At 42.2% G+C, this 11,904-nt stretch overlaps 1 protein-coding gene across 1 annotated transcript in view; it reads right to left on the bottom strand.

Moving 5' to 3' along the window:
• Window positions 1-505: 505 nt before the first annotated feature.
• The window catches only part of LTBP3 (latent transforming growth factor beta binding protein 3), a 275,491-nt gene continuing 264,092 nt past the window's right edge, over window positions 506-11,904 (bottom strand). Inside the window, exons 21-25 of the mRNA XM_063437804.1 lie at window positions 10,754-10,894; window positions 5,754-5,906; window positions 4,041-4,115; window positions 3,781-3,912; window positions 506-1,470 (exon numbers count right to left, since the gene is read on the bottom strand). Coding sequence (XP_063293874.1) covers window positions 1,319-1,470; window positions 3,781-3,912; window positions 4,041-4,115; window positions 5,754-5,906; window positions 10,754-10,894 — 653 coding nt within the window. The 3' untranslated portion in view covers window positions 506-1,318. The remainder of the gene's footprint in view (window positions 1,471-3,780; window positions 3,913-4,040; window positions 4,116-5,753; window positions 5,907-10,753; window positions 10,895-11,904) is intronic.

Raw genomic sequence — 11,904 nt, 5'->3', positions numbered from 1 at the left:
GGAGAGGTACTACACTATAAGAGCACAACTGCTTACACACTTGACAGGACATAATATGATTTACATTATTTTAATGGGGAAAGGGGTAGGAACTGAGAATATCAGAGATGCTGAGCCAAGAGAAAGGGGGTAATCCTAAGTAGAAGTCTCTATTTTAATATGATTTACATTCTGGGAAAATTATTTCCACAATTCAGAATATTTAAAGAGACAGTAGGCAGCACTGTTAAACTGTAGACCAGGGGTGGGGAACAGGCAAAAGCAACAGACAGGTGTTAATTTATAAGTTGATCATTTTGTATTGCCCATGAAGGATGTTATAACTATCCAAATGGCCCTAGGCAGAATAAAAAATCACCACCCCTGCTGTAGTGTGACAAAAATATTTCAGTTGCTCCACTGAAATAGTTAAATATGAAAAAAGTGACATAGTTATGCAGTGATGAAATGGAACAAAGAAATTGCAATATATTAAATTAAATAACACTTCTGAAATGTTTCTGTAAGTGTAATAACTTTTAATTTTACTACTAAAATACATACATACACATACAAAACGAGCAGCATATAAATATATATCACTGGGCCAATATGAATGCATACACATGTATACACACACAAATGTGTGCTTACACACGTATACATGACTTACTATACACATGCAGAGGCATTGCTTGCAGCATGTTATCTACACTCACACAGTGGTTCCCTTTCCTTTAAATTCAGCAAACGTTTGTCCAATATATAATTACAGAGTACTATGTGTCTGACTGTACAGAGGAATGTATAAACATACACAGAACTCTTTCCTATAAATATACATGTAATATGGGATATTGAGCACAAGTTCTAGAATGAGCCTTAGAGCCATACTGCGCAATGAAATTGGTATATTTTATTTACACTACAACATTTTTTTACTCTCTTATATCACTCTCTTTGCTTTATCTCAGACCAAAAGTTATCAAGCCATGGTATAAGGACTTTCCATCTTCCAGTTGCTAGGATCTTGGCTTTGCGGGGTTAAAGTCATGTACAAGTAAGTATAGCCTCTTGGAAAGTGCCTGTGATGCTTTGTACTTTTCTTGATAATTTGTCTGTTTTTTTTCTCTATTTCCATCAAACAATCTTCTTCTTTAAATTTTCGTCATCCTTTACTATTTTCCTTCTTTAGCCTTCATGTGTCCTTTTTATTGCACAGTCTCATCACAGCTGTTTCACTCTTTCTCTGCACTCTGCACTAACTTATGGGTTTCAGCTTAAGCTGGTGGAATGAAAGATGTGCTCTTGGATAAACCACCAGGTCATCATTTATCAGCTATCTTTTCCTCTGTGGGATGCAGTAATGGGGGTGCCGAGACTGAGTGTACCCCAGTTTACACACACAGCGGAATGACCCCATTGTGTTAATACATCGACTGTTTTTGCAGAGTGATCCACGTGGGTTCTTTTGCCTGCATTCGTCTAAATCTATTGAATCAATACAAAAATTGTTAAAACGTTATATATAAGTGCAATAACAAGAAAAATGATTGCAAATACAGTAGCTGCTATAAAAAAGTCAGCTAGTCAATGTGGCTATGTGCACCAGATAAACTTTGGAAAAAAGAAACAATCTTGACCCTGATTGTTAGGGAGTAACTGAATAGAAAAAGAAATGACAAAATTAATGTTACTTAACCTGTAACTTATTTCTGATCAGTGTTGAACATTTTATCTTTAAAAGTAAAATAACATAAAAATTACCAACGGTAGCGAGTTTAAGTGATTGAGCTTTATCTAACAATATTGATTCTTCTAATGTCCTTTGTACCTGGCAGTCAGCATAGAGAAAACATACAAAGAAGAGGAGAAACTAAACAATGTTTATATTTCTTCTATTCATTTACAGACAGGCTTTGCCTTGTCTGAACTGGATTATGATATAATTTACTAAACCTTTAATATAAAATAAAAACGGAGCATCTCATGAAAAAAATATAAACACAAGTTATAGATGACTTTCAGTACTTTATCAAACACTGTGAATCCTTTTAAGTGAGATTCTTCCTACCTGTCTGCTACCTGATGTGTTCTTACATCAACCATAGATGAAGGTTACTCATGTAACAAAGTTAGGATGTTCCATAATGTCCTAACTATTAGAGGGCTTTAACTCTGCTAGGATGGACTTGAATGTCCTAATGTTTTGATGTGCGCAGTGTTTAAATCCATGTTCACACCAGGGAGACCCTGACTCACATGTGGGACCACAGACTAACAGATGATCACTTCATGCAGCCCTTTAAATCTAGTTAAATCCACATGGCTGATGTGTAAAAATTAAAAAATTGTGATTAGCTGGCAGCACATATTACAGTGTGATCAACAGGGACAGCATGCCAGAGATACAGCATGATATCTTCCTCTCATGCTGCAATCACACATCAGCACAGCAGAGGGCGCTCACAGAGCACTCTGTGCTGTGTAAGCTGGGAAAACACTCTGCTGATGTGAGTAGAGAGAGACTCTGAATTAGGGTTGGGAGAGGTTTATTGTTAGGGTAGGGTTAGTTTTAGTGAAGGTAACGATTTATACTTTTTTCAGAATTAGAGATGATGTAGATGAGGTTAGGGATAAGGTTAGCATAGGTGTACAGTTAAAGATAGTGTAAGCATAGGTGTAGGGGTAACATTGTTTTGGGATTAGTTGTAGGTTTGGTTAATGTCAATGTTAAAGGGACACTATAGTCACCAGAACAACTATAGCTTATTGAATTTGTTCTGGTGAGTAGAATCATTACCTTCAGGCTCTTTGCTGTAAACACTGTCTTTTCAGAGAAAATGCAGTGTCTACATTACAGCCTAGTGGTAACTTCACTGGCCACTTCTCAGATGGCTGTTAGAGATCCTTCCTGGGTCAGGGCTGCCTTAAATGCATCCAAACATTCAGTATCTCCTCCCTCTGCATGCAGACACTGAACTTTCCTCATAGAGATTCATTGATTCAATTCATCTCTATGAGGAGATGCTGATTGGCTAGGACTGTGTTTGAATCATGCTGGCTCTGCCCCTGATCTGCATCTTTGTCAGTCTCAGCCAATCCCACGGGGAAGCATTATGATTGGATCAGGCCACCACTTGTGATGATGTCAGAGGTCAGAGGAAGTTCACAGACAGAGGCAGCAGCTTCAGACTTGAATACAAGTAAGATTTTACTATATTTAGGGAGGCCAAGGGGGCTAGATAGTGGTTTTAACCCTATAGGGTCAGGAATACATGTTTATGTTTAAATACTAAGCAGATGGCAATTTAGCATTGAAAATCCTAGACAAATGAGGCATTTAAAAATCATGACTGATAAATTAATCAATTTTTAGAGTTTTTTAAAGTTCCACTTGAAGTGTAAAAATTTTGTAAGCAAATTAGTGAAAAAATACATTTTCTATTTTTGATATTTTATGCATTGAAAGCCACTGGTGGCACTCATGCCATAGATTCATTATAACTAACTTATAGGATATGCTATATTAAGTTTTGTACTTTGATTGCAGCACTGTGCTATGTACATTGCCATTTACCTTTCCCATCTAGTTGGTATGTTAGCATAGTTTAAAAGGAGTTATCAATTGATAGGTTATCAGCGTGCTGAGAGGTGTCTTTCAGTTATACGTTTAATTAACAGCACAAATATTAATACATTATTAATCCTCAATGGCCCGATCAGTGATTTAGCAGTCTATTATTTGCTGTTTAGTAATGCTCAGAGCATCAATCTCTAGAGGGGCAGCAATTCTCTCACCAATACAACGAGTCCGCGTGATGTCCAGCTGAAATCCTCCTTGACATTCACATGAGACTCCATGAGGCCCTCTTACACAGCGACCATTTATGCAAGGACATTCATCTGATATCTCCTCTGAGCTGTCTCCATCTGAAAAGGGAAAATAGTTTCCACAAGAAAAGTTATATTGTTTGACTTTGCACTAAAAAAGGCGATGATGGTTACATAAATGTAGATGTTTCCCAAAGTAAATACAGGTATGAGAGAGAAATAAATACCTCTACGAGACTTTTTGACATGGAGGCTACTGGACTCCCAGAATGAATTGGCCTCACTATGTGAGCAGACTTGAGCTGTAAAATAGGGAATGGAAAAAGAAAGATTGTCACTAGGTACACAGAAATGTAAAATACCATACTGCACATGGGACAATATGCTTAATAGAGATATTTTAGATATTGTACAAAGCAAACAATATCACTTCAGGTTAACCGGCTGGTTACCTCCGCTGTTAATAAATGAACAGACCCATTTCCCTCCCAGTAACTGGACGACACACAGTTCCAGGGGTACAACAACAACTCTATTGGCCACATGCAGCTTTATACTTTCCCCATGCAAGGGGTGGAACACATGAAGACAATGTCCCATCCCAGGGGTCCTCCCCCACCCAGGGGTCATATAACAGAACCAGAACCACAGTCCCTTTGTCCCTTGTTCCCCCCACTTAGTGTTCCCTCCCAGGGACTTCCCCTACCCAGGGTCTTCTTCCCAGAAGTCTCTGTCTCTGGGGGTCATAGCGTAGTAAACTTCCCACCTCTTTGTCTCCCAGTGACAGAGAGCCCGCCAACCTCTGCCATTGTCCCCACCAATCTCAGGGACCCCTAGAACAGTAACTGCCACGAGCAGCCACCATTTGCGGGGTCCCTGTGTGGAATCAGGCAAGGGAAGCGTCTCCTTTCGGGACATAAATGCTCCCCCTGGCTGGCGTTCGCCTATAAAAACGGCGGCCACCCAAAGATTCACTCATGAATTACTTCCCTTGCGGTTTCACACTATTTTGTGAGTTGCCAACATTCTAATTGATTGGTGTGAACGTTTCAATGGGTGCCGGGGAGGTCCTCGTTCGGGAACCGAACGAGGTGGGAAGCAATCCACGAATGCTCCCCCTGGATGGCGTTTGTCTAAGGAACGGGCTGCCACCCAGAGGAGGCACGTGCCAAGACTTCCCTTGCGGTTTGCTTGTTTGACACCTCATTATGAAGTGTGAACGTTCTAAAACCACATTCTAAATGGGGTTTCGTGGAGGCCCCCATTTGGGAAGTGACTGGAGTCCCGTTCGTGGCGGTACTCCCGAATGGGGAGTAGGTAGTTCTACATACACAACAAAGGAAACACAGGGTTAAGGTAGGGAAAACACACAAAAGGGATGTCAGGACAGTAACACACATTGCAGGGTAACCAGTGGGTTCCGCTACAATATCTATTTAATATATTGTTGTTATGTGCCAATATGGTAAGTCAATGGACATCAGTTGTTAATCTGAATTTGGCACATTGTGACTGTGTCTACATCCATTTCAATTTTTTCAGTTCACTTGCCTCTACCAAAAACACATTTACTAGTTATAATAATAGTATATCTGTAAGAAGGTGAATATGAATGTTATCTCTGCAATGGCAACTCCATTGGTAGGTCCTGTGTGTGTAGATGTGTCTGAGATGTCTGTACAGTATGTACTGACATTAGATTACGTATACTTCCCATTTACACAGTAAAGCATAGTTTCTTAACAGCTAGACCGTCCTGACTGGAGGGTCTTTCCATTCGTATCCTACCTACAAAGTATCCTACCTACAAAGTTGTCTGTGATATCTGTCTCCCTATCCCACCTACTTCCATTCCTACACCGTGGGTAACTAGGAAACAACATGTAGTGCCATCTAGTATTCAAAGTACTCTTTCATTTACTGTCAGAGAAAATACTTACCATGCCGTGGAGGACATGCAAGGCAGCCAAGTCCCCAACCTCGTCCCTGTCGACAGCAGCAATCAGTCATTGATACATGGGGACCATTCATGGCATGGGAGCAAATTCCATCTGAACCTCGCATCCTCCAGCAGATGTCCACTGTCTCCCAATCTGTAATGGAAGAGTAAACGGTTTTCATTCTGAAGTAAATTATTTATTTTTGCATTTATCCATGTAGAGACTAATCTCTGGAGCTCTGCTCATTTTGTCTAATGTTCTTGTAATATTTTAATGTAATTATGAAACTGGAGTTTATCTCTTACACCCAGGTTTTGAATATCTGCCTTTGCTTCCATTCTTGAAAGGAACATTCCAAGCACTGTAAACACTAAAGCCCTCTTTAGTAAATATAGTGCTAAGACTATCCTGATGCCTTCCCAGAGTGATTTCTCAAACCATTTTAGAACAGATGACAAATTACTCTGGGAGGACCCTAGGGCACACCTGGCACCATAACACCGACAGCAGGCTGTAGTTATGGTGCTTGGTTTGTTCCTCTAAAGGTGCATTTGACCTCCTAATAATTATCTCCAAATTCTTCTAAAATGCATATATAATGGAACTTATCTTCCTCTAAACATTTTTCTTTTTGCATATGAGCAAGAAATCATCATTGTTCCAAAAACCACAGCACTTAAAGTCTTATTTCTGCTTGAGATCATCAAAAGAGTAAGGACAGTCAAATTGTCTTTTAAATATATTTCTCTTTCCACTTTGCTTCCCCACAGGTTTAGGATTAGAACTTCTTTCTAAATTATGCACAATAACACCAATATACTCTCACAAAAAACACATCAAATACAATGTTGCTTACAAAATGTATATACAAAGTGCACTTAACAATAGTATATTAATAGGGTATTTTGTACTTGAAAAATAAAATTTACTGATCAATCATGGCAGCATTTTCTTATGGGTTAGTTCCTTCCCTCACAGCAGAAAGGGCAGGAAATAGAACTCTGAAATTGTATATTGGTATAAATAGATCCACCCTTTCTCCATCAGCTAGTATTTTTTCCTGTCCTTCACAGCAGTTTGGACGGAATCTGCTAAAGCAGGCCTAGATTTTTATTTTATGTTCACCAGGCCAACATTTTTTTAGGCCCAGCCAGGGTTTAGCCTCTAATCCCTGAAGTCCCAGTAAACAGCACAGATTAAAGAGTTGCTTCCCTGGGTACGAGCTTTAGAAACCCAAGGTCTGACCTCTCTCTCTATGAGGGGATGACAGTGTTCCGCCCGATATAAGAAGCCAAGCCAGGGCTTAGCCCCTATTCCCAATAAACTGTGCTTAATAAACAGCATTTATTAAAGGGAAACTCCAGTGCCAGGAAAACAATCCTCTCCCTCCCACCCTCCAATCCCCGGTTACTGAAGGGGTGAAAACCCCTTCAGTCACTTACCTGAGGCAGCGGCGATGTCCCTCGTCGCTGTCTCCTCCTCCGCGCAGCTCCTCCTTCTGATTCCGTCGGCCGGTGGGCGAGACTGATCCCGCCCACCGGCCGAGGAGACCTAATGTGCAGAGTCTAGTAGAGTTAACCCTGCCATGTAATTATTGCAGTTTATAAAAAACTGCAATAATTACAGTTGCAGGGTTAGGAGTTGGCACCCAGACCACTCCAATGGGCAGAAGTGGTCTGGGTGCCTGGAGTGTCCCTTTAATTATATATTTTTCCTTTAATACATTTATTTTCTACATTACATTCATTCTTCCATATTCATTCTTTTTTTATCTTCAAATCTATATATATATATATATATATATTTTATTTTTTCCTGACTTACTGTGTAGTCTAGTAGACTTCCAAAATTCCAAAAATTTGGCTTAGCTGATCAATTCATATGAATTTTTTTTTTGGGGGGTCCAAAATTCTGTTTATATGGCATTTCGCCTTGGTGGAATTTCGTCCATGCTAGTGATTCAGGAAACATTATTTGGACAAACCAAGAGGGCGTAAGAGTAGACCAATCAGTGTACTGCAAAAATAAAAATATTATGTATATGTTTTCCAGTACACTGATAAGTGCATTTTCACCCCAAATGTGAAGAAATAACATATAAGGACGGGGGGAAAAGAGGACCAATAACAATGTATATGTATATATCATATATTTATTAAATATTTAAAATATAAATATAGATTTATTTTTATTGCTTCTCTTTTTTCCCCTCTCTTGGTTACTTCTTACTTAATCTGTGAGTAAAATCAACATTTAATGGCTGTCCTATAACCATTAATATGCTTTTTATTCAGCACCATGGATGGGACTCTGATTCATGAAACAAAGAAAACTGTTGATCCATTGTCCATTTTGTTTGCTTTGTAATTATTACAAATTCATTTCACGTGCCGATTGCCCAAAATTTGTCTGAATCACGAATTTCTGAATGAATGAGTCTAAAGTTCAACATCCTTTTAAACAACATCTTATACAATTCAATTTCCCATGTTTTATTACAGTACTAGTTTAAATCATACTCTGATCAAACACGGCTGTCCGCAATAAAATAAAATATTTTTCTTGTTAACATATTTCTGCGTCAGATGCTAAGGAACCAGGGCAATCTGATGACAAGTGGGTGCCTTGAATAAAACATTCCTGGACACGAAGTGAGAACCTAGACCTGCTGTACAGCTACTGCAACAACAGAGCAAATGAGAAGGGATTACACAAAACATCATACATGAGCCATGAGGAGAAAGATATTTCCATATCCATATCCACACCTATACTGACAGATGGGTTACCAACCTGAATCTCTGCCCCACAATGGCATAACAGCAGATCACTGGAAAACTGCCAACAGTATGCTAGCAGTGGTTAATTAGGCATTGTCCACAAGCCCAAAAAGCTCATATATGCCACTGCATTAGTGGTCCTCTAACTGCATGATTGGAGACTGAAGAAGAAACAAAGCCCACCATGGAGACATATCCACGCAAGAGGCTGAACAGTACTGGAGAATGAAGCATCACATAACACCAAGGCCCTGTGGCGATTTGACCTGAAAGCAGACCATTGCATGCTCCCAGAACAGGAAACTGCCACCATTCCAGTGGGAGATAATCAACAACGAGTCGTTCACATGAGACTGGTCAGCCACAGGAACTGATATGATCCACACCTACTGGATAGAGAAAATAACAATGCTGCATGAACACCTAGCAGCAGAAATGAACCAGCTATTAGCACCAGGCTTCCAACCTAACTGGCTAAGACAAGGCAGAACAATACTGGTCATGAAGAACCCTCACAAGGTAACAAAATCATCTAACTACTAACCAATCACCCGCCTCCCAACAACATGCAACATCATGTCAGGCATCATAGCCATCAAGGTTGATGGGCATATGAGTCAATACATGAGCAATGCTCAAAAGGGGATTGTAAACAACACCAGAGGATCAAAAACACGTGGCATGCGTTATTCCAAATGCGGTTCGCAGAGGCCTCAACCCCCTTAGCCAGAACATCATGAAGAGTGGACACGGATACATATTCAAGAGCTACCATCAGCCACCTACTCTATATGGATGATATCAAGCAGAATGAGTGAGCTAGACATTGACTCAATGATCCGCCTAAATAACTACAGCAAGGACTAGATAAGTGTATGTGGGCAAAAAGAGAGAGGGTGATCTGGACAATAGGAGTTCAAGTACCCAAAGGTCAAATAAGAACAGCCACAAGTATCCCCAGGTACCACAAACACATGGCAACCATAAGGAAGAGGCAAAGAGGATAACAACATCCAAGTACCTGCAGGGAGTCAGACAGGTCCTAAAGAACAAGATCCAAGCCATCAACACATTTGCCCTACCGGTCAACAAGTACCCAGCTGGAATAATAACCGGACCAAGAGACGAACTGGTCACCATTGATGTCAAGACCCGTAAACTACTTACTATGAATGGAGGGTTCCACAAGAAATCCAACGCAGAAAGACTAAACACCAGCTGATAGGATGGAGGTGTCATGGCCTCAAGATGTCTTCCAGGGATGAATTTCAAAGGGAATGCCTGAGACAACAACAGATAGAGTCTGCAGAAAAGGAGATTCCGTGGCAAGACAAACCTGTCCATAGGTGTATCACCAGCAGATAGCGGATGCGACTCACATTACAAAATCCTACCACTGGTTAGAAAATGCAGGACTGAATGATAGGACTGAGGTACTAATGCTAGCAGCACAGGAACAGGCACGCAGTACCATATAAATAGAAGCGAGGTCTACCACACCAAACAGGACTCAACATGCAGACTGTCCAAAAGATGCCTCTGAGACAATCCAGCACATAGTAGCCGGGTGCAGGATGTTAGCAGGAACAACATACACTGAGAGGCACAATTAAATTGTTGGGATTGTGTACTAAACTGTCTGCACAGATTATGGGCTGAACCTGCCAAGTCCAAATTGGAGATCCCAATAAGGGGTAGTTGAGAATGACAGGGCTAAGATCCTGTGGGACTTTCAGATCCAGACGGACAAGCAAGTAGTGGCCAGCCAGCCTGACATCGTGGTGGTAGACAATGAACAGAAGACTGCACTTTTCGTGGGTGTGGCAATACCCAGTGACATAACATCAGGAAGAAGGGACATAAGAAGGTGGACAAATAAAAGGACTGAAATAGGAACTAGAAAGGATGTGGAAAGTGAAGGCAGTAGTAGTTCCAGTTATGATAGGAGTACTCTGGGTTGTGACACCCAAGTTAAGGAGTGGCTTAAACAGAGTCCATCTGAGATCACTGTCCAGAAGAGTGCAGTTTTAGGAACAGCTAAGATGCTGTGCAGAGCCCTCAAACTCCAAAGCCTCTGGTAAACCTAAAAATGAGAATATAGTACTGGCTAAGTTATTATGGCATTTGTAAATCCCTTCATGGCTCTGGAATTTTTTTGTTGTGTAGTATACTGATCATTTCTTTTTAATATATATGTATATTTTTTTAGCATTACATTACCTGATTGTGTGTCTGGGGGATTGCAGTGCCTCCCCAGAGGATCCAAGGTCCATGGAGCAGTACACTTGCAGTAGAACGATCCTACAGTATTCACACAACGCCCATTGCGACACAGTCCTGGATCTTGGCATTCATCAATATCTGAGTCAGGTAAGCAAAAATGTCGTCATAACAGGCACTATAAAATATGTCAATATGAACAGGAACCACTTGGAGATGTTAAGTGTGGGGGGAGCAGGGGCACAGTGGGTAGGTGGGGGGGAGCAGGGGCACCGTAGGTAGGTGGGGGAGCAGGGGCACAGTGGGTAGATGGGGGGGAGCAGGGACAGTGTAGTGGTAGATGGGGGAGCAGAGGCACAGTTGGTAGTTATTTAGCAGGGGCACCGTGGGTAGGTGGGGGAGAGCAGGGGCACAGTCGGTAGGTGGGAGCAGGGGCAAAGTGGGTAGCTGAGGGAGCAGGGGCACAGTGGGTAGGTGGGCGGAGCAGGGGTACAGTGGGTAGGTGGGAAAAGCAGGGGCAGTGTAGTGGTAGGTGGGGGAGTAGAGGCACAATGGGTACTTATTTAGCAGCGGCACAGTGGGTAAGTGGGGGGCAGGGGGCACAGTGGGTAGGTGGGGGGCTGAGGCACAGTGGGTAGCTGAAGGACCAGGGGTGCAGTAGGTAGGTGAGGGAACTGAGGCACAGTGGGTAGCTGAGGGTGCAGCGGCACAGTGGGTAGGTAGGGGGAGCAGGGGCAGTGTAGTGGTAGGTGGGGAGCAGAGGCACCGTGGGTAGTTATTTAGCAGGGGCACCATGGATAGGTGGGGGAGAGCAGGGGCACAGTGGGTAGCTAAGGGCCACAGTGGGTAGGTGGGGGAGCAGGAGCTCAGTGGGTAGGTGGGGGGAGCAGGGGCACAGTGGGTAGGTGGGGGGAGCAAGGGGACCGTGGGTAGGTGGGGGGGAGTAGGAGCACAGTGGGTAGCTGAGGGAGCAGGGGCACAGTGGGTGGATGGGGGGAGTAGGGGCAGTGTAGTGGTAGATGGGGGAGCAGAGGCACAATAGGTACTTATTTAGCAGGGGCACAGTGGGTAAGTGGGGTGCAGGGGGCACAGTAGGTAGGTGGGGGAGCTGGGGCACAGTGGGTAGCTGAGGGAGCAGCGGCACAGTGGGT

The sequence above is a fragment of the Pelobates fuscus genome, chromosome 12 (genome assembly GCF_036172605.1).
Source record: "Pelobates fuscus isolate aPelFus1 chromosome 12, aPelFus1.pri, whole genome shotgun sequence".
NCBI lineage: Eukaryota > Metazoa > Chordata > Amphibia > Anura > Pelobatidae > Pelobates > Pelobates fuscus.
Note: the sequence above shows the minus strand (reverse complement) of the source record. Positions and strands in the feature narration are given on the sequence as shown.